Genomic DNA, 26,931 nt, shown 5'->3' on the forward strand with positions numbered 1-26,931 from the left:
GCAATGGCTTTGCAGCCCTTAAAGGAACCACTAGGCTGAGAATCATTCTGCGGATCTCAGGGTTCAGTCTGCATGGGGGAGGCTGGATGGCTTTGCCAAGGCAGTCAGCAGTGAGGCAGCAGGGCTGGGACATGGCACGGGCCACCCTAAAATATATACGGATGGGCTCTGGGAGGTGCCCGGGTTCTCACAGGTGACGGGTGCAGGCGCCCACACAGCTTATCTCGTTCCTTGCATTTTTAATTGTTAGGCTCACTGAGGGTGTAAGTGATTGACGGGCCCCAGGGAGGGGGACTCTGGGCTGGGGCAGGGAACTGGGGGTGCGTGGCAGGATGGGGAGAGGGTGAGGAAAAGGCAGACAGAGGGCGCCACATGTAAATCTGTGGGCCATAATTTTTATTTTTTTAGTTCTGGCTTCAGAACAATGGTTCCTAGTCATTGTAGGGTTTTAAAACCTTAAGACTCAGAATGAGAGCAGGAGGGGATTTGGGGGCGTTGCAAGGAACACTGTAAGGGCAGACTTAGTAATCCTATTTATTAGGTTGCTAATTAAGTCAGGCCCGAAGCAAGTCTGTACTTTCCTGTTAGTGTTTCCTTAAAATAAGCAGGGGAAGGCATGTTTGGAGTTTGAAGGAGACCCAGCATTTGTTCCTTAAAATCAACCAGAAATGTAAGCATTCGTAAAACTTCTGTTATGCACCAAGCACTGTAAGGGATGTTAATATATTCTCTTAAGAGATTGCCTTTTTATTTCTCACCCCTCCTGCCATCATAACTAATAGGGGCTAAGGGTTTTTTTTTTTTTTTGAAGACATTTTATTTATTTTTAAGTTTTTATTTATTTATTTGACAGAGAGAGAGCACAAGTAGGGGGAGCGGGAGAAGGAGAAGCAGGCTCCTCACTGAGCAGGGAGCCTGTTGCAGGGCTCCATCCCAGGACCCTGGGCAGGTGCTTAACCGGCTGAGCCACCCCGGTGCCCCACAGGAGTTTTTAGACCAAGGACGCAGGCAGGAGAAACAAGCCAGGGGTTCCTTGGCCCAACACTAATGACCTTGGCTCCGACAAATTCATCTTCCACTGCAGTCTTCCAGATACTCTGTGTAGGAGACATTATTACCCTTCCTGTCCCTGACTGCTCTGCCAATTCAAACCCTCCTTCAGATTCAGCTGATCCGTCTCTCTTACGTTTCCTCTCTGGTTAATTCTGCCACGGACAGCCCCGAGGGCTCCAAGCCGAGTGTGGGAGCACCCTAGGCCGCCCGGGTCCCAGCCACTGAAGTCTTTGCTCTTGACGTCCCCCGAATATAACAATGCAGCAGATATTTAAGTGCCAACTACGTGCCAGGCCCAGGAAACACAGCAGTACACAAGAGAAACCCGCTTTGGCCCCAGGAGCCTAGATTCTCGAAGGAGGGCTTCGCCCGGTCTTGGAAGGCGGTTCCGGACGGGGCACCTGGCTTCTGACCCCCCTCTGCTCCGGCCCCGTTCTGGGACCCAGGGCCAGCGACCTCATCTCCCACTCTGCATGACGGCTTTTACCACAGACCTGGCCCAAACTGTGTCCCACCTCCAGCGGCTGTGATTTAATGGGGCTGGGGCGTGGCATGGGCGTCGGAATTTTCAAAATCCTCAGGCGACACTAAAGTGCAGCCAAGTGTGGAACTACGGCGCTAGGCACCGTGAAACAGCTCGACAAAGGAGAACTACCAGAAAAGCCCGTTTTACAGATCAAGAGACTAAGGCCGGGCCGGGATGATGCCGAGCCCACGTTCTCCGGGCCGCACGTCCCGGGCCCGGGCCCGTCCGCCCGGCACACCTGCTCCGGGGCAGGGGCGCCCATCGATGCGCTCCGCCGCTCGGCTCCCCACGCCTGGTCCCTGCCCGCTCGTGCCCCTTCCCCCTCCCGGCCGCTTCCCACTTCCAAGATGGCCGCGGGTGGAGCCGACCAGGTACGGAGGCCCCTGGCGGGTGTCCACGGGGGCTGGGCGGACCCGAAGATCCCCTCAGCCCTCCCCTCGCGGCTCCACCGGGCCCTCGGGAGGGAAAAGGGCCGGCGACGCCGCTCCGGGGCCCGCGGCCGGCGGGCTAGCGGCCGAGGAGTGGCAGCGGGGCGAGCGTCGAGCTCGAGGAGCGGCGGCTGCACGGCGGGGGGGGGCGGCGGCCGGGCGGAAGAGCGGCGGCAGCCGGCAGGGGGCGGGGCGAGGGCGCGCGGGGCGGGGCGGGCAGGGGGCGGGACGGGGGGGGCCCGCGGGGCGGGGGCCGGGCGCGCGGGGCGGGGCGAGGGCGCGCGCCGCTGTCGGCCGCAGGCAGCTAGCGCGCACCTGCCTGCCCGGCCCACCGCCTGCGGCGCGCCGAGAGTCCTCGCCGCGCAAGTTGCGGGTCCCGGGGGGCCGGGCTGCGGGCCCGCGGGCTCCGGGGATGGCTTCGGAGCCGCGCTGATTCCGGTACTGAGGGCCTCCGGCGGGGGGTCGGGCCGCGAGGGAGAGAGGGGGGCCGGGGCGCGCGGGGCCGCTGCCACCTGCTGCTGCGTCGGCGGGAGCGGGAGGCGGGCCGGGCCGGGGGCGCGCGGGTTCGGGGCCCGCCTGGGCGCCTCCTCGCCGCGCGGCCGCCGCTTCCCCGGGGGAGCGCATGGGGCCCGGGCGACATCGCGGGGCCGGTGGCGCTCGGCTCGTCAGCCCCTCGGAGAGACGCGCGCGCTGACACGCTGCTTTTCCGGAACTTGACGAAAAGTTTTGTCCCACAGACGCGCGGGGCTCCCCAGCCCGAGAGGGGCTGGCACGGCGCGCGCAGCCGCCCCGCCGGGCCGCTTCCACCTCCGGGGTCTCCGACCCCCGGCCGCCAGGACCTCGTTCGCTTCGGGACCCTGGACCCGCCCCCCCCGGAAGACCCTCCACTTTGGGGCCCCGACTCCCTGGACTCCCCTCCACCTTGGAGCTCCCGACCCCCTTCTTTCTTGGAACCGCTGTCGCTAGACCGCAGAACCCCCCATTCTCAGACCTCCTCTTCCGGGGCCAGGGACTCCGCTGGCCTTAGAGACCCCCTTTCCTGGGCCACAGACCCCCTCTGTGCAGGACAGACTTGAGAGCCCGTGCCTGGGGATCCCTCCACTGGGCGGGCGGAGGGGCCGGGGCTGGTGTGTCGGCGGGGGGGGGACGGAGTGGGGAGGGGTGCTCCACAGGCGGGGCCTTTCCTGGGCTCGGAGCTGCCAGGAGGAAGCTTCGGGGGTGAGGCCATGCGTGATGAGGAAGCGGCAGGACTGGCCCCACAGATTCCAGGCCCTGGGCTCGGGTAGTGGGCGTTTAGTGGCCAGAGCCCTACCTGGCCAAACCCCCCACCCCCTTTTTTTTTTTTGGTCTTGAGATTGCACAGCACCGTTTTCTCCAGTACGGAATTGAAAGCTTTGCCTTGGAAAGTTCTATGTGCCGGAGGCTCCTGGGCATCCCCTTATTTTATTTCCTGAGGCTAGTTGAGAAGGGTGGTGTCTTTGGGACCCTACCAGCAGGATGTTAGCACCTCCTTGTTGTCTTGACATCATTTATTTTTAATTTTGTAAGAGGTTTTATTTATATATTTGTTTTTTTGAGAGAGAGAGAGGGAGATTGCGCGACAGAGCGCGCACAGGCACACGAGCAGGGGCAGTCGGAGAGAGAGAATCCCACTGAGTGCGGAGCTAGGTGGGGCTTGATCCAAGGACCCTGAGATCATGACCTGAGCAGAAACTAAGAGTCAGGTGCTCAACCAGCTGAGCACCCCCCCCCGCCCTTTCCTTTACAGATGGGTTACATCTGCACACTGTTACGTGCTTTGCCTGGACCTGGCTAGTCTTACAGCAGTCTTGGAACACTGCCTCTTGCCCAGTTTATCTGGCCAGTACCAACCCATGCCTCAAGTGTGCGAATGACTTCTTCCTGACTTCTTCTTAACCCCCTGTCCAGCCTGGGTTGCCTCGCCCCTGCCTGTCTTGGTTGTTGTATATATTTGATCCCTGCAGATTGTGGGCTCCACCTGATCCCTAGCCCTAATAAGAACTTGGCTCAGGGTTATTGAGTGAATATACCCTTTGGGAAACATTAAAGGAGGTAACGTAAATGGTCCGGGGTCACCCAGGTGGTGAGAGGCATGGGTGAGATTCAGACTGCGCCGGCTCACTAGGCCAGGTTCAGCTCACCTTAGTGTCCAACACAGACCCAGCAGGCTCCTGCTCAGCACTTGGCTTCGTGCTGAGCTGGGCTTGCTTCCTGCTTGTGAAACGGTTTTCATAGTGTACCCCCAGCCCGCCCTCTCACATTCAGCATCAGCGCTGCCTTGCCTGGCTTCTGTTGATCCTGCCTTTCCTCGCCATCCGTCCGGCATCCGTCTGGCCCACTCCCCTACCCCCTCTGTGCTCTATTGAAGTCCTCTCTGTCACTGAGGACCTGCCTATCAGAGCAGCTTGCTTCAGAATCTGTCTTCCCTGTGGGTCAAAGCTTCTTCTTCTTTTTTTTTTTTTTTTAAAGATTTTATTTATTTATTAGAATGAGAGATAGAGAGCACGAGAGGGAAGAGGGTCAGAGGGAGAAGCAGACTCCCCGCTGAGCAGGGAGCCCGATGTGCGACTCGATCCCGGGGCTCCAGGATCATGACCTGAGCCGAAGGCAGTCGCCCAACTGACTGAGCCACCCAGGTGCCCTGGGTCAAAGCTTCTGACCATCATGTCCACAGCCTCAACATGGGGGATGCCTACCCAGCATATTGTGGGTGCTTGTGGAGCTCTGGGACCTTGGAGGAGATTTGCCATCAAAATAGACATTTATACATGATATGTAAAAGAAGATTGTAGGAAAATGAGTGGGTGTCATCTGTTAATGTTTGTTTTAGGACAGTTATGAAATTTCTAGGGCCTGAATTGTTAAGAATTTTAGATTGCCAAGCTGGAAGGACCTCAGGTAGATCAGCTGGACTCATCACCTCATTTTACAGATGGGAAGTTGAGGCCCAGAGCTTAGTGCCACAGAGCAGGTGTGAGGAGAGATGTTAGTGACAGGAAGAAACCATACGGTGAGGCTTGCAGGCACCAAGTGGCCGAGTGTTGGCTTTGTTTATGCAAATGAGTTGCTAAAATAGTGGGCCTGAGCCGCCTGGCCCTATCTAGTGCCCAGGAAGAAGTAATACCAGCCAATGTCTTCTGAGGTTTAACTCGTGCCAGGCGTGATTCTAAAGGCTTTATTTGCCTAAGGAGATAGGGTCTATTATTCTCATTTTACCACGTGGACGTTTGGGCACAGGGGAGTTAAACTAGTCCAAGGTCACATAGTTGTTAAGTGGAGGAGCCAGGATTTGAACCCTGGGCAGTCTGCCTCCAGAACCTGCATTATTTTTTCCCCTTGTGTATTTCATTTTTAAAAACCTTTTTCCTGAATTCTGACATACAGAGACGTGTAAAAATTGTTAGGCCTTTGGGTTATCGATTATCACAAAGCTTTAGGGTCCGTTTTCTTTTATTTTTATAGGATTTTTTAAAAAAGATTTTATTTGAGAGAGAGAGAATGAGAGATAGAGAGCACGAGAGGGAAGAGGGTCAGAGGGAGAAGCAGACTCCCTGCTGAGCAGGGAGCCGGATGCGGGACTCGATTCCAGGACCCCGGGATCATGACCTGAGCCGAAGGCAGTCGCTTAACCCACTGAGCCACCCAGGCGCCCGGGGTCCGTTTTCTTAAGCATTCCAGCGAGCTGGTGTATGCTTTGAAGTCAGACCTGGTTTGAATCCAGTTTCTGTTGCTGTGTGACTTTAGGTGACTTACTCAGCCTCAGTTTCTTTACTGAGCTTGGCAGGCTTGTGATGAGTAGAGCATGTGATAGCACTCAGCAGGTTGGGTAGCATGGCAAATGCTTAATAAATGGTTTTCTCTTATTAATAATTAAGATTATAAGTTGTGCTTGTTTTGTTAAGCGGTCTGAATATCTTCCTCATCTGTCAGTTGCTTATCAGTCACCTTATAGGTACTTATGATGAGTCACTTTGGAAAGTCATTATATGTAGCTGAAACATTTTGGGGTGGTGGCCCCCAGTGTCTGTGCATTGAAAGTCCTTAATTTAAAATGTCCCACCTGGGGCGCCTGGGTGGCTCAGTCGTTAAGCGTCTGCCTTCGGCTCAGATCATGGTCCCAGGGTCCTGGAATCGAGCCCCGCATCGGGCTCCCTGCTCAGCGGGGAGTCTGCTTCTCCCTCTCCCACTCCCCCTGCTTGTGTTCCCTCACTCGCTGTGTCTCTCTCTGTCAAATAAATAAATAAAATCTTTTAATAAAATAAAATTAAATGTCCCACTTGTGCCTTTTTTAACATAACCACTTTGGGGCAGTGAAAGTTACATGTCTTCTCCTTAGGGTTGTGAGGGAGCCTTTGGGGACCCTCAACAGCTTAACCCCAATTTCTGCCTGGCTTGCTGGTGGGCCAAAACTTATTTAAACAACATTAAGTTACGGGGCGCCTCGGTGGCTCAGCAGTTAAGCGTCTGCCTTTGGCTCAGGGCATGACTGGGGTCGAGTCCTGTGTCGGGCTCTCTGCTCCACAGGGAGCCTGCTTCTCCCTCTCCCTCTGCCTCTGCTTCTCTCTCTGTCTCTCTGTTTCTCATGAATAAATAAATCTTTAAAAACAAACAAACAAACATTCAGTTATGTTCTAGGCACCTGAAAGTTGCCATTCACCTTCCAGAGGAATATATTAAACTTTTCGGAAATTCTTTTTTGGGATTGTTTTTATCCTGAAGAATAACCCATTTAAAAATCAAATTACTGTTATGGTTGACTTCTCCATTCTGCATAATGCAAATTGCCCCATTATTGTCGGCCGCCCGTGCAGCGGTGGGAATGGCAAGCCCGTGGGAGTCCTCCCAGGTTGGCCCCGGCACGGCCGTTCATTACACAGGCCTCTCGAGCCTCGTCTCCTTATCTGTGCGCTGATAATGCCGGAACCGTGAGCTCTGGGGGTAGTTGTGAAGGTTACAGAGACGGTGGGTGTGGACCTTGAATGCCGCGCCCAGCATATAATGCGCACGTGGTGAGCTGAGGGAGCAGCTCCCGTGAATTGTTAATGCCGAGGCACCCGAGTTCCAGAACATCCTGTGCCTCTCTTTCCAGGGTCCTTTTTGTCTAAGCCATGACATTAAAAAGAGAATGCGACTCAGGAGTGGTTGGTGCTTGTGGAGTCCTCTACAAAGCAAGCTAATTGACGTGGGAGATGCCGCGGAGATCAGGGGGTTTTCCTGGGCGGTGGAACCTCATTTCAGAGGCTGAACTAGCCTGTTTCTCCTGACTGGTCCTGTCCTCCAGGGTCAAGGTGAAGGCCTGGGGTGTGTGTGTGTGGGGGGGGCACCAGTCCTGCCAGGAGGCTGGTGGTCTCACCAGAATTCTCCCCAGGAAGCATGAAGGACCCCGAGGGGCCTTGTGTGGAATGACACACATGGGTGTTGGAGAGAGAACAGCTGGGGCCTTGCCTGTGTATAATCACGGGCAGGTCACTGCATCTGGCTTAGCTGGGCTTTGTTCCCATCTGGGAAATGGCAGAAGACAGTCTGCTTTTTCACAGGAGGGATGAGGATTTAGGGAGGTTCTTGATGTCTGTGTTAGGGCCGTGTGAGTAGCAAAGCTGACCAAGGGGCCTTGGAGTCATGGACTTGGATTCAAGTCCCCGCTGCTGCATCATAAATGTGGAGCCCTTGGGTATGCCATGGGCCTCAGTTCCTCCTATGTGCAATGGGGATATTGCCTAGCACATAGGGCTGTGCAAAGAATGGCATGAGAGGAGCTTAGAGCAGGGCCTGCTACTCATGTGGTTATGCTCTGGTGTTGTTGGTGTTGCAGACCTGGGCCTGCCCTCTTGAAACTTTGGCTCTGGGACGGATGGATTCTGAGGCTGTGGCTGACAGAAAGGAGCAGTGTCTGTCTTCTCTTAAGATTAAGGGTATGGGGGTGCCTGGGTGGCTCAGTCGGTTAAGTGTCTGCCTTCGGCTCAGGTCATGATCCCAGGGTCCTGGGATTGAGCTCCGCATCGGGCTCCCTCCTCAGCGAGGAGTCTGCTTCTGCCTCTGTCCCTGGCTCATGCTCTCTCTCTCTCTGTCAAATAAATAAGTAAAATATTAAAAAAAAAAAGATTAAGGGTATGGAGGAGCGCCTGCTGGCTCAGTCGCTGAAGCGACTGACTCTTGGTTTCAGCTCAGGTCTTGGCTCAGGGTCGTGGGATCAAGCCCCGCACTGGGCTCTGCACTCAGCGGGGAGTCTACTTAAGCTTCTCTCTCCCTGCATTTGTGTGCGTGCTCTCTGTCTCTGTCTCTCTCTCTAAAATAAATAAACCTGTAAAAAATAAAAAATAAAAGATTAAGGTTACGGAAATCGGGTGGAGCTGGGCGGATAGGACCCTTGGCAGCAAAGGCAAGTGCACCCTCCTTGGAGGATCAGGGAGAGCCGTGGTGTCCCTGGTGCTAATGGGGGTGTGAGGAAGCAGTCCCCTGTAGCATCCAGAGAGGAGCCCAGACAGGGAGGGCTACGGGGAGCAAATGCCTGGGGGCAGGAAGCAGCCACAGGCAGATGAGTGCCAGAGGATGTCTGCATGGGTGGGCAGCATTATTTCTCCCTGAAGCCACCCATGAGTGGAGGTTTTCCTGCCAGGGACATAACTAAATCATTTGGGTTTGGCCTTATAAACTGCTGATTTACGAAGACTTGGTCGAGACCTTGTCCCACTGCTTTATTTTTTTTGTTAAAGATTTTATGTATTTGACAGAGAGGGAACACAAGCAAGGGGAGTGGGAGAGGGAGAAGCAGACTCCCCACTGAGCAGGGAGCCTGACGCGGGGCTCAATCCCAGGACCCTGGGATCGTGACCTGGGTTGAAGGCAGTCGCTTAACGACTGAGCCATCCAGGCGCCCCTGTCCCACTGCTTTTTAAAGAGAAGAAAATGAAACTGTTGTTCAAGATGGACTTGTTTTCCAAAGGCTCATTCAGAGTTACCGGCCCCTCTGCCGTGGGCTTTCTGACTTGTGTTGAAGGCCTGGTCCTGGCCGGGGGAGGGGCGTGCCGCTCTCTCCGGGGCTCTTACCCTCCCCGCTTGCTGCACGCCGGTTTTGTGACTGGTAAATAAAATGCAGATTGTCTTGCTGCCTGGAGTGAAAACAGCCTTCCTCTGATCTGTACTTGATGTCTTGTGTGTTTTTCCCTTGTCGGGGAGGTGATGGCTGGTCATCCTGAAACTTGTATCATGTGGCTGGCCACCTGGGCTTGGAGGAGGTGGGGGGGGGCCTGCGGGGGCTGCTGTGGCCACTGCTGGGGGGGGGGTTGTCTCAGGTTTCGGGAAGCAAGCGTAGAGGGAGGAAGTCTTTTATGTTCCTGGACTGTCGCGTGTTGACCGTTCCTCCCCAGTAGTGCGGCGGCCGGCACGGCTCAGGATGGTCATCCCGGACTTGCTGCCGGGAACTTGATGGGAGGGAGTTTCTACCCCATCTCCTTATGTCCATGGCTCACCTTGTTCTTGAAGCAGAACCCACTCGCTGCGGATGTTTCTTGGACGGACTATCCCCGAAACCTGCCCTCTTAGAACCTAATTGTTAGTAATAATTAACTCAGCAAATAGATTTTTGAATCCTTAATCCATGCCAGGCATTTGGCCAGGCAGGGGTGTCTGGAACCTGTTAGCCCGCTGCCTGCCCGAAGCTTAGAAACCAGGGGAGGGACGGGAGCAGCAGTTGTCTCGGGCATGGCCAAAAGGAACCTCAGAGGAAAGAGAACCTGCAGCTTCCTGAGAGAGTAGCGGACGGCTTCTCAGAGAAGTGGCCTTGGGAGTGTGCCGTGTCTCCTTGTGGCACCTGCTGCCAGATCCCCAGGGGCGCTGGTGGCCCAGCTGGGGAGAGCACCCAGGCCATGGGGTTTTGAGACGCGAGGGTGACAGCACAAGGCTGCCGAGGCTGGCAAGGCCAGGGTGGGAGGGCCCTGTGCCAGCTCAGGGAATTTAGGCTGATCCTGTCTTTAGAAAACGTGTGACTTGGAGGCAGGCCATCTGCAGCTGGCCTCCTGGCAGGCGTCCAGCATCCACCCTGCATCCTCTCTGAGAAGCGAGTGCCTTGTGTGTGCAGCCCCCCCACCTTCAGGGCGCCGTCGGAAGGCAGGTGCTCTGGCGGGTGCCTTCTGGTTTCATAGTACTGGTGGCCCCAGGTGGAAGGGTTTGAGGACAGGTGGCCTTGGCCCTTGTGGGGTTTGGTTTGAGAGTATGTTGCAAGCAGAAGGACATTTTTGGTTTTAGGTTTATTTCCCTGAAGGCTGACAACCTTGTTTGTGGGGCTTAAGGAACTTCACTTGGACTTGGCACCAGTGGAGGCGTCAAGGGTCATTCATCTTCTTCCTAGAAGAGACCCTTGTCCTGCTGGCCTGGCCCCCAGCAGGGAGGCACGAGGAAAACAGGCCATGGCCAGGCAGCTTTGGACCCTGTCACACCTGCTTTGCCGCCCTCGTGCTCTCACGGTGGCGATTCTGAGAAGGGGTCCTTGCATTCACTCAACACACACGTTTTGTGGTCTGTGTATTCTAGTATCAGAACTGCAGTTTAAAGGTGTTTTTTGTAGGTCCTTCAGCTCTTCGTGTGGCTGAAGTAGAGGAAATTCACATTACCTGGGCGTGTACTGTGCTCAGACGTGGGGTGTCTCGGCACTCTCGCTGAGCCTTCTCATTTCACGTATGAGTTTTGTGGTGTTGCCCACTTTCCTGCTGGCCAGGAGGCAAGTTGAGGTCCAGGAAGGTTCTACTTCTCCCCGTGGTAAGCGGCGGAGCCAGAATGTCAGCTGGGCTGGTCACCTGGCTCTCAGCTCTGTTTGCTGTGAGGATTTCCTCTCGTGTTTCTGGCTTTTTGCCAGTTTGACCTGTCAGACTATTGATGGTGTTTGGATAATTCTAATAACTCTTGACATTGCGCATGATTAGCTCTTCGCCATGTGCTAGAAATGTTTCTTGCCGTATTTTCCTTTTAATTAAAAAAATGTAGAAGTCTCAAGTTTATGTGCATTTGAATCTCTCTGTGTTTTCCTGTTGTGAATCCTGTTGTTTCACAGTGTGGTTGAGTTCAGGGATTTCCTAGGGCAGGGGCTTGGACGTAGTTGGCGGTGGCTTTGCCTGGAGGAACTTGGGGCTGGGGACTCAGGATGGGGACTCCGGCCCAGGAATTCGAGGGCAGTGGGAACTGCGGCCTGAAAATGTGTTCATGGGTGCTGAGGTCGTGCCCGGATTCTTTTGGAGGATGAACTGAGGTTTTGCTCAGTAGGTTAGAGAAGCACTTGATGGAATACTTGATGGAATTTTGTTTTTGTATTAAATCCTAATTTTGTGTTTTTGTTTTGGCGTCGTACAGTGTAGTTCTACTTTCTAAGAAAAATTGATAATTGATTAGTACAACATCATGAATAAATAATCCTTCCTCACTCACTGGGTCATATTTCAAGTTTTTATTTATTTTATTTTTTTAAGATTTTTATTTATTTGACAGAGAGAGAGACAGCGAGAGCAGGAACACAAGCAGGGGGAGTGGGAGAGGGAGAAACAGGCTTCCCGCCGAGGAGGGAGCCTGATGTGGGGCTCGATCCCAGGACCCCGGGATCATGACCTGAGCCGAAGGCAAGCTGCTTAACGACTGAGCCACCCAGGTGCCTGTCAAGTTTTTATATATAGTTCCGTCTATTTCTGAATTCTGCATTTTGATTCATTCCTTCATATTTGTTACTTTTTATTTTATTATTTTTAATAAGGAAGAGGAAATGCTTTTTTAAAAGATTTTCTTTATTTGACAGAGAGAGCGAGCTCAAGTAGGGGAAGCCTTAGAAGGCAGAGGGAGAGGGAGAAGCAGGCTCCCCGTTGAGCAGGGAGCCCGATGTGGGGCTCGATCCCAGGACCCTGGGATCACGACCTGAGCCGAAGGCAGACGCTTAACGGACTGGGCCACCTAGGCGCCCCACATTCCTTCATATTTTTATTTTTACTCCAACGCCACACTGTCTGGCTGGTTCCTTCGATTTCTGGGAGGGAGGGAGATGACCCCTTCCCTGTTCTTCTAACAAATTTGCTTTTGCTGTGTTGACTAGAGAAGGACCAGGCTTCCTGAAGGGGAGCAGGAAGGCTCAGTGACACCCAAAAGGGAGTGGCTGTCACTGTTCCAGTGTGCTTCAAAACCTTCACCCACTGACTTGGATGATGGCGGCTACCAGCAGAGCGCCTGCCAGGGGCCGCTGCCTTGGGATGCTTTTCTCATGGTACCTGACTGAATTCTCCCCAGGCAGTCAGTACAGCTGGGCTTAAAGCCCAGGAAAAGTCCCATAACCCAAGAAAGTGGGGCGCCTGGGTGGCTCAGTTGGTTAAGCGTCTGCCTTTGGCTCCGGTCATTATCTCAGGGTCATGAGATCAAGCCCTGCACTGGGGTCCATGCTGGGTGTGGAGCCTACTTAAAAAACAAACAAGAAACAACCCAAGAAAGTACCATTCTTTATGTTCCACACTGTGGATCAGATTTCAGTAACCCCACCAGATTTCTTTAGTTTTGACATTTTAAAGGACAATGGAAGGTAGCTTAACCTTCTTAACCAGGGTTCTCTGGCTGCTGGGGGCTGGGCTGTCCAGGCCTGTGTGCCTCCTACCCCATCGTTTCCACTTTGTCTTAGGCCAGAGAACCATAGGCAGATGTGTGTGTCAGTGACAGCTTTGACTCTTGTCGCTCAAGTCTTTATTGTAGGTTTATGGTCTTTATTTTTCCTTTTTTTTTTTAATAGATTTTTATTTGTTTAGAGAGGATGAGTTGGGGGGGGCGGAGGGAGAGGGAGAAGCAGGCTCCCCACTGAGCAGGGAGCTGGACGTGGGACTTGATTCCAGGACTCTGAGATCATGACCTGAGCCGAAGGCAGACGCTTAACCAACTGAGCCACCTGGGTGCCCCTTTATTTTTCGTTTATTGATCATCTGCCTTCCTGAGCCAGCCTTCTACCTGGGTTTTTATAACTCCATGCTAAGCTATTCATCCACTAGGTATGGCCTATTTTGGGGTTAGTGCCATAGATCCCAGCTGTGCTGCTAAATAATGCTATGATCTTGGACCCATTCCTTAACCTCTCTGAGCTTTGGTTTCCTCCCTGGTAAGGGGGGTAGTATGCCCTACCTTGTGGACAGGTGGAGGGCCGTGGCTGACTTGGATGTGGTTGGGGTCATCTCACGCCGCATGGTATACACCATTTATCTTGTTTCCTGTCTTGATGACAACATCTTGATTTTAATGTGGTCTTGGAACAAGTAGAACTCGACTTATGTGTGGGTTATGATTTCATGTACTTTTGACAGAGGTGTTCTCTTCATTTATTTTATTTTATTTTTTAAGTAGGCTCCATGCCCAGTGCGGAGCCCAGTGTGGGACTCGAACTCACGTCTGCGAGATCAGGATTTGGCCCCTCAACTAACTGAGCCACCCAGGCACCCCTTCTGTTTATCATTTTTTAAAAAACATGAAAAACAAACAACGCTTTCTCTGCCTGGCCCTGTCTTCACACCCCCTGTGCTGGCCTGGGGGTCAGACATGTGACTGCTGGGGTGCTGCTGATGATCAACACAAGGGGGCTGTTTAAGTATTTTTATCCTAGCTGTAGCCTTTGTTTGGGTTATGGTCCTATTATTTTATACTGTGGTGATATATGCTAAAACTCTGGCTTCTGGTCCTGAATTAAAGCTTGGATATGTAGAACTTTTTTCAAGGATTCATCCCTAGAAAGGGCATCAGGACATTCGAGCTGTACAGCAGAGGTGTGTGTGTCAGGCTTTTAGAACCACTGTCTTAATTTCCATTTTTGTGTTTTTTTTCTAGTTTCTCCTTGGACCAAGATGACTGATGGAAATCTCTCCACCTCTACAAATGGTGTAGCCTTGATGGGCATTCTGGATGGTCAGCCAAGAAACCACATTCAGAACCTGCCACACTTGAATCTCAAGGCACCCAGGTCCCTCTCATTGCCAGAGTATGGGCCCAAGCTGAAACTTGGTCCTTCAGAAGATCGGCACAGCCTTAAGTCCGTGGACTCAGGCATTCCCACCCTCGAGATCGGTAACCCAGAACCCGTCCCCTGCAGTGTGGTCCACGTGAAGAGGAAGCCATCGGAGTCGGAGATCGTCCCCGAGCGAGCTTGCCAGAGCGCGTGCCCGCTGCCATCCTACACGCCCCCAGCTCCCAGCAGCACCGAGTGGGAGCAGAGCGTGCGGAAGTCGTCCACGTTCCCCAGGACGGGCTACGACTCGGTGAAGCTCTACAGCCCCAGCTCCAAAGCCCTGAGCCGCAGCGACGATGTCTCCGTTTGCAGCGTGTCCAGCCTTGGCACAGAGCTGTCAGCCACACTGTCCATCAGCAATGAGGACATCTTGGACCTCGTGGTCACGAGCAGCTCCAGTGCCATCGTGACCCTGGAGAGCGACGATGACCCACAGTTTACTGACGTCACCTTGAGCTCCGTCAGGGAAACCCATGAGCTGCGCCAGCAGGACTGTGTGGATGGAACTGAGGATGGGAATAAACGGAGAATTTTGGGACCACTTAGTAGCTTCTTTACCAGGTAACACTGTCTTTGTCTCTACGAGAGTTAGGTTATGCGGACTGGCTGCCCCGTTCTCATTCGAAATGTGCTGTGTGCTTCCTCCCTTGCTAAGCAGGCCCGGAGTCATACGGGCGACCTTGTCTTCTCCCCGTAGCCCAGAGTCCTGTGCGGTTGTGGGTAGGACTGGTCTGGAGGTGATTCTGCTATTTGAGCCCTCACTGCTCGCCGTCACCTCTGTGTATTTCCCTGGCTCACTCGTACACTTTGTTGTCATTTCCCAGCCTCTGACCTGCTGTGGCGGAGGGTGACCCGCAAGTGGCCAGTGCTAATAGATCAGCAGCCTTACTTTGTCAGCCTTGTCCTCTGCAAGGCCCTTTATGCTAATCACTTGAGCTTCTTGGGCCAAACAGAGGGTTAGGAACCCACGTTCCACCCCCAGCCCCCACCGCATAACGCAGGGCTGGTGTTTCCAGGCAGCCCTGCCCTGTGTTCCCGCAGGGCTGTGCACTGGGTCCGTGTTCTGACAGTGGCCCCACGGCCACCGCTTCCCCTCCTATGCGGGGACCAGGCCACTCAACTGAGGCCCCAAACCAGGGCCTGTATGACCCCTGTGTCTCACCTCCAGCCCTGGGGGCACAGCTCCCACAGGGCCTGCCTCTTATCTGTACTCTCGTGTTTTCGTTCAGCAAGTGTGTGTGTCCCCGGCCCTGCTCTTGGCAGGGAAGACGGGAGTACTATGACCATCGAAGTGTTACAGGTAGTGACTTCGGGTCGGGCTCACGGGCTGGGGACACATCAGCCAGTCATATGAGCAGCCCTGGACGTCTGGGCTGTGCAGCGCCGTGAGGAAGGGCACAGGGCTGTGAGACAGTGTGCAGGGGCATGGCGACCTGTCCCTAGCTGCCCCTTGGGGGCCCCGTTGCTGTGGGCGATGGAGCTGCCCCGTGCGTGTGCGCGCTGTAGCAAAGCTCATGTAGGACACTTGGTGGTACTGGGTGTCCCCTTTTTTCTTTTTAAAGATTTATTTATTAGAGAGAGAGAGAGCACGAGTGAGGGGGAGGGGCAGAGGGACGAGGAGAATCTCCAGCAGACTCCCTGTTGAGCACGGAGCCCGACGCGGGGCTCAGTCCCACGACCCTGAGCTGAAATCAGGACTCAGACACTAAACCGACCGAGCCAGCCACGCAGCCCTGGGCGTCCCTTTGAGGTGGTGTGCTGTGCTGGCTGGGATCCGCTGGAGACTTCTGTGGCTGTGGGCACGAAGGTTAACTCACCACAGCCCCAGCTGTTGCATCATCTGAACGTGGACATCGTTTCGAGTGAGCCTAAGACCAGTTTTGAGTGAAGATCTCTGGTGTAGGCTGTGGTCTGCAGGGCGCCTCTTCTCTCTGATGTGCCGGCAGCCAGGCATCAGGCTTCCCTAGTCCCAGAACTCTGTAACCCTCCTCCCACCTTCAGTGGGAGGAGCCCAGGAGCCCAGGAGCCCTGGGGGCAACCTGTCCCTTCTGAGGCCATAGCCCTAAAATAGGTGGTTGTGGTTCCGATTAGTGTGGCCGGGCTCTTCTCTTTTCTCAGATCAGTGTTTTCAGCATTTCCTGTCTGTAGATAGCACTTGGGTGCCTGTTAACCAGCTGCGGGGGCCTCAGGATCCATCCCAGAACTCCAGAACCAGAATCTCGGGGGAAGGGCTTGGGAGACAGGTTTTTGGAACCATGTGGGGGTTCTTGGCAAGTTGGAAACGTGGTTTGGAATGGGGATGGCTGGAGGCAGCCTAGAGGAAAGAGCTGAGCTTTGGGTTGAACAGACCTGCACCCACATCCTAGCTGTGTGACCTTGAACGAGTTACTTCACCTCTTAAGTTCGTTTCCTCCTCTCTAAAATCACATTGATAAGTGCCCAGCACAACGTGCCTATTATGTTGTTGATGTACAAGGTCCTTGTACGAGGCCTACTGCGTCTGGAAGTCACGGGAATGAAGTGGGTTCACACTTGTGAAACAGGATCCACCCAGACGGAGTAAGCTGTCCCGTCTCAGTCATTTGGGATCGTCATGGCTGCGCCTTGTTTTGTCTGCTGCCTTGTCTCACCGAGTTGGAGCCTCTTCTCCCTTTGAAAGGAAACACCATCAATTACTCTGGATCATTGCTAAAACTGTTTTTTTTTTTTTTAATTGAAGTGGAGTGGAGGTATGGTATTATGCTAGTTTCAGGTGTAAGACAGAGTGATTGAACTTTCACATACGTTACTAAATCATCATGGAGAGAGATCTCAGCACCATCTGTCACCCTACAAAGTCGTTACCTGGTGTCGACTACATTCTGTACCCTGTGTTGTACACCGTGTTCTTTTGTCTTATTTTATACCTGAAAGTTTGTACCTTTCAGTCCCCCCCTCCCCCCCCCGTTTGGCCCCTCCTCCTCCCCACCAGCTTGCTCTTTATACCCGAGTCTGTTCCCGTGTTGTTTCGTTTTTCAGAGTCTGCTTGTAAGTGAAATTTTATAGTATGCTAAAGCTGCTGTCTCTTGAAAATCTTTTGTAGCTTTGTGCCACAGAAATGAAATGTCTCCTCTTTGATTTATTCTCTGGTTCTTGTCTCCTCACCCCTTTTATAAAACATTAAGAAAATTTTTAAAAAATTTTATTTATGTATTTAAGTGATCTCTACACCCATCATGGGGCTCGAACTCCCGACCCTGAGATCAGCAGTCGCATGCTCCACTGACTGAGCCAGTCAGACACCCCCTCCCTTACCCTTTTAATGGCTGTGACATTATTTGAGCCATTATTAAGCACTTCGGGGAAGCAGGTGGAATGTTAATGACAAACAGATCAAAATATATGATCTCATGAGCTGAGTCTAGTGAGTTTTTTTGTCCTAGAGTCTTAAAGTGTTAGAGGAGAGTTTCAATCTAGAATTCCTTTGAGGGAGAAAAGGGTTCTGTTGGAACCCACTGCACATTTTACGGGTGAGTTACAGAGGGGGCCTGGCTCACAGTAAGGCCTGTATGAGTTTTGTCGAGGGCAGGGCTGGGGCTAGAGCCAGCCTCTGGGGTTTCCAGCCCAGACTTCTGAGTCCTGTTTCTCCACTTTACCCCCTGTGCCCAGGCGACTTCCTTTATCCTAGTGTCTGTCTGTTCTCCTTGTCCTCACTGAGTCGATTTCTAGGAAATTGGGGGGGGGGGAGTGTGGGCAGTAGTGGAAGGCTCGTTTCTGAGAATGGGTCTCAGAGGAAGGGCTGGACACGGTCATGGAATGAACTTGTGGCCCGAGGGGGCAGACCGGTTGGTGGCCCTGACTGCTTGATGGTGGGTGGTCTGGGTGAGACAGGAGCAGAGAAGTGACAGGATGGCAGGCCGGGCCTGACCACTGCCCCGTGGAAGCTGCAGACCCAGCTCCCTCTCTCCCGTTGACCCGCTCTTCATCCGGGCTGTCAGAAGCCCTGTGGTGCAGATTCCACCTTGAGCTGAGAGGTATACCTGGGCCTTAAGGGGCTCACAGCTGGTGGGGGAGACCGAGCAGGCACGGCAGGGTGTGAGTGTGGGAGCCTGTGAGGGTGCCGGCGCCAGGGCTGGGTTCAGTGTGAGCTCTCCTACTTAAAAGCTGTGTGACATTGGGCAAGTTACTTTACTCCTCTCTGAGTGTTAAATGGGGCATAAAAGTGCTTAAGGTTAAAGATCGAATAGATAAACATCTACGACACTTCTTGATAAGTAGTAAGTAGTTAGCTATGATTCTAACAAAAATGTTATCATTTCTAAGAAATACATTTTTCTGAAGTTTTCTCTAGTTCTTATCCTAATGTGGTGCTTGCTTCAATCAAAAGTTATTACTGAAAAAGTTAAATCAGGATTTCTGCACCTGATGTTGACATTTTGGGATGGATAAATCTTTGTGGTGGGGGCCGTCCTGTGCCCTGAAGGCTGTCTAGCAGCCTCCCTGGCTTACAAGCCCGGATGCCGGGAGCCCTTCCCAGTGGTGCAGCCAGGCATCATCTTCTGTCCTGGGCAGGGAGGGCTGGGAGGGGTGGGCAGAATCACCCAGCCTTTGAGAACCACCCTGTGGGCAGGTTGTAAATGTTGCTGTCTGTTTCCCTGAAGGAAATTTACTAATGTAATATAATTTGAGCAGTATCTTTTTCTTGTTTGGAGAGAAGGACCATGTTAAGGGATTCTGTTCCACCTGTGTAGTTGAACAGTGTTTGTGTAGACACTTGGGTGGCAAAGACGAGAGGAATCCAGTAACACACGTTTTCCACAGGAGACGCGTTGTTTCTGTGAAGCCAAGGGTTTCAGGCTGCTAATCTGCACGGGCCTGGAAGGTAATAATCAGCTTTGACCTTTCGGCTTCTTTTGGCGGCCCTTTATGTTGCCCTCAGCAGAGATGGTCTGGGTGTCCTTGCTGAGGAGCGATGCCTGAGCTACAGTGGAAGCAGGAGAAGGGGCTTGCGGAGGGGAGGGGAGCTGCGGGGGGGCTGGGAGGCATGGTGCCCCGGCTGTGTTTGGAGCTGTGCTCATGCATTTCTCCAGTCTGCTCCCTCCCCACCCCAGCCGAGAGCCCCTGGGGCACAGTCTGCCTGCTTTGGGCTCACCCCAGTGGCCCTGAGCTGTAACACAGCGAGGAGTGTGCTGGGTGAGCTGGAGCTGCTCTGACCCAGGTTTGAACCTGGGCTCTGCCATTTTTGACCTCAAGAACTCCCCTCCCGTCTGCGGTCCCCTGTGTGTACTGGGTGGCGGGGGTTCGTTGCGCCTCTTGTAAGCAGCAGGTAGAGTCTTTTTTTTTTTTTTTTTAAGATTTTATTTATTTGAGAGAGAGAGAGAGTGAGAGAGAGAGCAGCAGGTAGAGTCTTAAGTGAGACGCTATGAGAGAAGCTCTGGGCAGAGCTCATCCCCAGCGTGGCGCTTAGATTTCTGGCCCTGCTCTCTGCTTTTGTTGGGGATTCACATAAGATTCCACAGTTTTTAGGGGTCTGTATAAGGAAAAATGTGAAACCATTGTTTTGAGAAAAACAAATCTTTAAGGCATTTTGACTTGGTGTGAATGCGTTCAACTACAATTTCTAGGCTTTGGGGATTTGATAACTTGGAAGGTGCCTTGAGCAGTGCCGAGGAAGAAATGTGCTCCTTGCTTTCTTATTTCTCTTTCTTTTTTTTTTTAAAGAAACTCTTTTTTTTTTTAAGTGGAGAGGGCGGGGAGAGGGGAGGGAGGAGGGACAGAGGGAAAGGGAGAGAAAGAGAATGTTAAGCGGGCTCCATGCCCAGTGCAGAGCCCAACGCGGGGCTCAGCCTCCCAATCCTGAGATCATGACCTGAGCGGAAACCAAGAGTTGGATGCTCCACCGATGGAGCCACTCAGGCGCCCCCTCCTTGCTTTCTTTTTGGAGAGGTGAGTTTGTTTACCAGCAGGGCAGATACACTTCACAGGCACCGGGAGTGACAGGTAGTGGTAGTCCTGGCCACATGCCCTTCTGAGCGCGTTGACATGGTTGCCGGACTTGGTCTCAGGCACCGTAGGAGAGAGTGTGCTGTGGTAGGTAGGCTCTGCAGGCGGGCTTGTGCATCCTCCAGGCCGCCTGCCTTCCAGGGTGTGCTCCTTCCCTGTGTGTCTTCGGGGTCTCTTGGAGCTGGGGTTCTGAATGGGAATTGGGTGCCATCAGATTCTCCCAGGAGGAGTGATTCGAGGGGGAGGTAGGCGGAGACCATGAGGCTGTGTTCTCCCATCCGGCGGCGGCGTCAGGCTGTGCGGCTCTCCAGCATTGGCCCCGTGCTCATCCCCTGGCTGATGCCAGGCCGCTCTGGTGGCTCCCCGGCCCCGCTGCATTCCTGACTTCTGGGGTTCAAGGGGCAGCTCTGATACAGCAGCTCCCCGGGTGCGGGGTTGGGGGGAGGTCTGGGGGCCCAGGTTAGAGCCTGTGACTTCAGCCCTCGTCAAGATTGTGGAATCACCTAAGTCCTTGAGTTGTTAGATCCTTTCTGCTTAAACTTTTTGGAGTGGTTTCTGTAACCTGCACCGAAAGCTGATGGATTTGGGTAAGTCCTGTGAGTAATTCTTACTCAGAGGTGGGGAGACTGAAGCAGGGTGTGGTTAAGTAGCCTGCAAGGGATACAGTCATGGCATAGGGTTTGGGTCTCTGAACTTGTGTTCTCATCTGGAGAATAGAAATACGTTCACGTGTCAAAGGGAGGAAGTGTAAGTGGATAAGAAGCACCGAGCACGTAGGAGGCACACCAGTGCCTACGTTACTTACTGACTTTTGCCCGGATGCATGCATACGCGTGTGTACGCGCCATGTGATCCCCGGGTAACAGCCCTGGTGGGTGTTCTCTGGACCTAGCTGTTTGCTGGCATGTGGGTTCGGGTAAGGCAGGCACTCAGCCTCGCTGGGGGCTTAGTGTCTTTGTTTGCAGAAGGAGCCGAGGGCACCTACTGTACAGAGCTGTGCAAAGGAAAAGGAGCTGCGTGGCCCAGGTGCTGAGCTCTGAGCTCCAGGCAGCAAGTGAGGCCAGAGTTAGGGGCCACCGGGGAAGGCCCTTTGCGCTGTGATGGCGGTTCCAAGAGAGATGTCAAAGTCCGGGAAGAAATACGGGGACTGAGAGGCCGGTGGGTCTTCGAAATTGTCTTGTGTGTGCACAAGGTCGAGCCAGTGTTCCTCAGGCAGAAGGATCAGCGTGTGTGAGGTCATAGGAGCAGGAGAAAGCTCAGCATTTCTGGGAAAGTGCCGTGGCCTGCAGTGCTCAGGATGGAGAGCGGACAGGCTCGCGTGCCCAACTCCAAAGTCACCGCTTTTTCTACCAAAGACACCACACTACCTCTTTTTTTATTTTTTTTTTATTTTTTTAAAGATTTTATTTATTTATTTGAGAGAGAGAATGAGAGACAGAGAGCACATGAGAGGGGGAGGGCCAGAGGGAGAAGCAGACTCCCTGCCGAGCAGGGAGCCCGATGCGGGACTCGATCCCAGGACTCCAGGATCATGACCTGAGCCGAAGGCAGTCGCTTAACCAACTGAGCCACCCAGGCGCCCACACTACCGCTTTTTAAAAAAAAAAATTTATTCTTAAGTAATCTCTATGCCCACGATGGGGCTCAGATTCACCACCCTGAGATCCAGAGTCGCCTGCAGGGCGCCCCTGAACTGCCTCTGGGAACACGCGTGCCCTGGTCAGATGCGGGGTGGGGGTGCGGGCTGGGAGAGCAAGAGAACACGCGCTGCGCCCCGGGGCAGGGTCTGGAGGCGTGTGGCTGGAGCAGACCGGGGCACTGCACACGGGTCACGGGGGGATCCGCTCTGTGGCTCCCCCTCAGGGCACGAAAGTTCCTCAGTGCGAAGAGAGCATTGTGTGTGGGCAGGTTGAGAATGCTCTCCCCTCTCCCCGTGTTGGAGCTAGCCGAGCTCTGAGTCCTGAGGCCTTCCTGGGCTGGCTGGGGGCGGGCAGAGCAGAATCAGTGACAGGCCGCGGGCGGCCAGGAGTGTGAGACGCAGAGAAGGTTTTAGCAGGGACGCTAGGAGGGCGGCTGCATTACCTGCACATCCTTGAGGTGTCTCGATTATTCAGAGTCCTGTCCTTTGTGCAAGGAGGGTTTTCACTGGCGCGCACTGACCCTGTTTGGATCACCCCACTCCCGGGTGTTCAGTTCCTCTGGGACTTGTCGTACCAGGTAGGTTTTCAGCAGCTCGGCCCCTGCATCATGGAATGCCTGCCTTTCTTTTCCCACTGCTGACCGACACCGCTGAGCTGCTACCAGCCCTTGTTTCAGCACCAGCCAGGTCCTTGGTGCCCTGACTCCAGCTCAGTTCATTTCGAGGGGGTTCTCCCAGGTGGGGAGGATGCGGCGGATGGTGTAGGAGCCACAGGCGGCCAGTGTCCGTGCGGGGCCCGCGCTGCTGCAGGGACCGTTCGGGGAGCCGGGCCGACAGCGGCCCGCCGTGCTCACCCCGAACGGCCGCGCTTAGGGTGTGCTGCCTGCCCCTGCTTTGTTGGCTGTGCTTCCTTTGTTTCCTTCTGGCCGCAGATGGCACACACGCAGTTTCCTAAGGGTCTGCAGTGTGCCACGCATTGTGCTGGCCCTTAAACATGCTTCTCATCGTGCAGTTTTTCAAGAAACATTTACCGAGGGATGCCTGGTGGCTCAGTTGGTGAAGCGTCTGCCTTCGGCTCAGGTCATGATCCTGGGGTCCAGGGATCGAGCCCCGCATCGGGCTCCCTGCTCGGTGGGGAGTCTCCTTCTCCCTCTGCCTGCAGCTCTCCCTGCGTGTGCTTGCTCTCCCTCTCTCGCTTTCACAAATAAATAAATAAAAAATATTAAAAAAAATTTACCGAGCATCTGCCCTTTGCCAAGGCACTGTGTTAGGTGCTTGGAATTTGTCTGTGGACAAGACAGAGACCCTTGTCCCTGAGGAGCTTCTATTCTAGTGCGAGGAGGTGGGTAATACCCACAGTAATTACGTGGAGCACAGGCACTGGCGGTGATCAGTGCCATGGGGAAAACGGGGCAGCAGAGGCAGGAGGAGAGACTGGCCAGGGCGGGATGTAAAACAGGCTGGTGAGCAGGGCCCACCAAAGCAGGGCCCGCCAAGTGCATGAGCAGGAGGGACTTAAGTAGAGACGGAGGAGGCAGGGACGTTGACCCAGCAGACCCCTGGTGGAGCAGAGACAGGCACGGAAGGGCCCGGGCGGGCCTGGTCAGGAGAGGGATAGCACAGAGGCTGAGGGATGGACCGAGTGGGCCCCGAGAGGGTGGAGATGCAGGCCTGTGGGCCGTTGTAGGGCTGCCTTTGACCCAGAGTGGGGGGAGCAGCTGCAGAACTTGGAGCAGAGGAGACGTGCTAGTCATCTACCAGTTTGCTACACGGTAGATGCCAAGTAACCAAATAGTTAGCGGATTAAAACCTCAGTGGCCCATCATCATACAACTGGGTTCTCTTTCGGGGTCTTACAAGGATGAAACAGTGCAGCCTTTTCAGATTGGCTTCTTTGGCTTAGCCACTGACCGGCTGAGAGGAAGGAGCTGTCGGCTTCCCGGCTCAGCCAGGTCGTTGGCAGAGCTCAGTCCCCTGTGGTTTTAGGACTGAGTCGTCGGTTCCTTGATGGCCATCAGCTGGGGGCTGCTTCTGGTTTCCAGATGCTTCTCCTATTCCTTGCCATGTGTCCCCGAAGTCTTCAGAGCCGGCAACAGAGAATCCCCCTTGTGTACAGTTCTTCTCACACTTTGAATCTCTTTTGCCAGGGAGAGCCCCGGTTGGTTTTTAAGGGCTCACTGATGAGGTGAGTCCAACCAAGAATAACTTCCCTTTCCTGAAATGATCTGTGTCGTATGACACAACCCGACCATGGGAGCGACTGTTCCGACATATTCATAGTTGATACCCACACTTGAGGGACACTGGAGAGGTGGGGGGCAGCGGGGTACCCTGGACGCCGGGGGGGTTGAGGTGGGGGGCAGCATCAGTGAGTTTGAGAAAGAGCAAGAGGAGGGGAGTTGCTATCAGCAAAGGCAGATGGGAGCAAACCAGTGGGGTGACAGCTGGAGGAAGGAGTGGCGTGAGGCTTCTTTCTTTTTTCTAAGGCTGGAGAAATGGGGGGGGGGTGTTTTTGTTTACTGTTAAGAGCAACCTAGTAAAAGAGCAGAAGCAAACCTAACCAGAGAGAGGAGGACTTGCAGAGAGGAGGACTTGCAGAGCGGTGTCCTTCAGCGGCATCTGAAGGAGTGGGATCTGGTGCTCACGTGGACCCACTGGCTTCAGCTGCGTGAAATCCTCTAGATTAAGAAGCGGTAAAGCAGAGGATGTGGGCGCAGAGGCGGGACGACAGATGTGGCCGCGGGGGTCTGTGGGCGTCCTCGCTTGCTTTATTTAGTGTAAGTGGACTGCTTGATTGTTTTTAGTGCTGTGTCATTGTTTTTCTGTGTGTGAATATAGATTTTTCATTTCAGCGTATTTCCTTTTTTAATAGACTTTTTTTTTTTTAAGATTTTATTTATTTTTTGACAGAGAGAGACACAGCGAGAGAGGGAACACAAGCAGGGGGAGTGGGAGAGGGAGAAGCAGGCTTCCCGCCGAGCAGGGAGCCAGATGCGGGGCTCGATCCCAGGACCCCGGGATCATGACCTGAGCTGAAGGCAGACGCTTAACAACTGAGCCACCCAGACATCCCTTTAATAGACTTTTTTAGAGCAGTTTTACATCACAGCAAAATTAAGCAGGCAGTGCAGAGTTGGGGCGTCTGGCTGCCTCAGGCGGTGGGCATGTGACTCGATCTCAGGGTCGTGAGGTCAAGCCCTTAGGTTGGGCGTGTGTGGAGCCTACTTAAAAAAAAGTGCAGCCTCCCCCGTATCAGCATCCTGACCAGAGAGGTAGCTCGTTACAGTCAGTGGACCTGCAGGGACGCGTCGTTGTCACCCGGAGTGCGCAGTTAGAGACAAGGTGCTGTGCGTTCCGTGCAGAGTGACCCGTGCCCGTCGTTATGCTGTCACACGAGGAGCTGCACTGCCCTGGACAGCCTCCTCCGTGCTCCACCTGCTCCCCTCCCTCCCCACACACCCCTGGCAACCACCCATCTTCCTGCCTCCATGGTATTGTCTTTTCCAGACTGTCATGGAGCTGGAATCCTAACAGTGCAGCTTTTTCAGATTGGCTTCTTTGGCTTAGTAATGTGCATTTAAGGATTCTCCCTGTCTTTTCACGCCTTGATGAAGCTCTTTTCTTTGTAGCACTAAATACTGTCTTCATTGTCTGGAACGGACCCTTTATTTTTCCATTCATCTACCGAAGGACATCTTGGTTGCCTCCAGGATTTAGCAGTTACGGATAAAGTGGCTGTAGATAACCAGGTGTGGGCTTTTATGTCGACATGAGTTCTCAGCTCCTTTGGGTAAACATCAGGAAGCCTGGTGCTGGATCGAATGTAAGGGTATGTTGAATTTCAGAAGAAACTGCCAAACTGCCTTGTAGGGCAGCCATGCTATTTTGCATGCCCACCCACAGTGAGTGAGTTCCTGCTACTCCAGAAAGTACGTGTTCTTGTGAAGCAGGAAGCAGGGTCCTCTGCTGGGAGCGAGGCCAGGGATGGGCCCTTGGGGTGAAGGAGGTGTGATGAAGGAAGAAGGTGTGAAAGTCACAATGGGGAGTGTGATTGCGGGGTGGGGGGGGCAGGATCTGGCTCTGCGGTGGGAGAGCAAGCAGTGAGCCTGTTGGGGGGGTATGTGTGCTGGGCACCCGAGTGTGCGTGGGCCCTGGCTGTAATTGTACTGAGTCAGGTGAAAGGAGGGACAGGCAGGGGAATCGAGGGAGCCTGTACTCTGGGTAAGGGGTGGGGGATGTCAGGAGGGTGAGCGGCAGCAAAGGGAGGAAGGACCAGTGGGGACCTTGGTGGGTGGAGGAATCGGAGGAGCCAGATCGGGGTAATCCAGGCCTGAGGGTAGTGGGGTGCCTTCACGGTGTGGATAAACGGACTTAGGTCACACAGCTAGCTGGCCGTGGAGCTCGGAGGGGTCAGCCCCCACCTCAACCCCTGCCCTGCTCTGTGTGGCAGTAAAGCTTGATCGACCCTGGGCAGTCACGTGGTGCTCCAGCCGCATCTGATGAATCCTCGAGGGAGGGTTGAAGAGAGGAGGCAAAGCGCCTTCATTCAACCCCTTTCTGGTGCTGGGTTGGGGGAGGGAGGCAGCAGTTCATCCGAGGGGCATTGTTCTGACAGGTGCTACTTTGGTGGGCTGGCCACGGGTACAAGAAAACCCGTTTATGAGCAGCACCTCGTCCTGAGGGAGAGGTTGGCATGGGTGCCCTGCTCTGGGCACTGTGCCTTGGCATGGACACAACCTCATGTGATCCTCTGGAGAGGCCCAGGCTGGGATGGCAAGAGGAGAAGGAAATGCCAAGAGGAAATGTCCAGGAGGAGCATGGACCATCACCATGCAGGGCGTGGGCCGTCACTTCCTCTTCTTTAGTCTTTGGCCTTCTCCAGGGGACCCCGTCCTCCCTCCGGCTGGCTGCTCGTGGCCGATGTTCTTTTGGCATTCCCCACCAGACACCAGCCTGGACAACCTCCCTGCTACAGACGGTGGGGGCTTTCTCACTCAGGAACACCTTCTCCATGCCTCTCTGAGGATCTGCATCCTTGCATCGTTTCTGCAAGTGCTTACCCACCTCCAGCCTCCGCGTGAGGACCAGCCTCATGGGCCTTCCTTGTGCCCCAGGGTGCCCTTGTGCCCAGAGGGGGCATAGAGAAGATGCTGGGGGTGGGTTTGTGTGTGTCCCAGAACATGCCCAGGTGCTGTGGCTTTGGCTGCTGTCCTGGTGGGCCCGATCTCCCGGGTGTTCAGGTCCTTGGGTCCCTCTCCTGCATCCGCGTCCCCGG

General features: G+C 54.1%; 1 protein-coding gene across 3 annotated transcripts in view; it reads left to right on the top strand.

Moving 5' to 3' along the window:
- Nucleotides 1-2,324: 2,324 nt before the first annotated feature.
- TBC1D14 (TBC1 domain family member 14) overlaps nucleotides 2,325-26,931 on the top strand; it is a 103,198-nt gene continuing 78,591 nt past the window's right edge. For 2 of the 3 annotated variants that reach the window (XM_028126779.2, XM_028126787.2), the window contains exons 1-2: nucleotides 2,338-2,445; nucleotides 13,858-14,596. In XM_028126779.2, the coding sequence (XP_027982580.1) occupies nucleotides 13,875-14,596 (722 nt within the window). In that variant the 5' untranslated portion in view covers nucleotides 2,338-2,445; nucleotides 13,858-13,874. Of the gene's footprint in view, nucleotides 2,446-13,857; nucleotides 14,597-26,931 lie in introns of all 3 variants that reach the window. The other variant, XM_028126768.2, reaches the window with a different exon arrangement.

This window comes from Eumetopias jubatus, unplaced genomic scaffold, assembly GCF_037043125.1.
Source record: "Eumetopias jubatus isolate StellerSeaLion01/CBP00866 unplaced genomic scaffold, mEumJub1_p1.0 scaffold_2, whole genome shotgun sequence".
Lineage (NCBI taxonomy): Eukaryota > Metazoa > Chordata > Mammalia > Carnivora > Otariidae > Eumetopias > Eumetopias jubatus.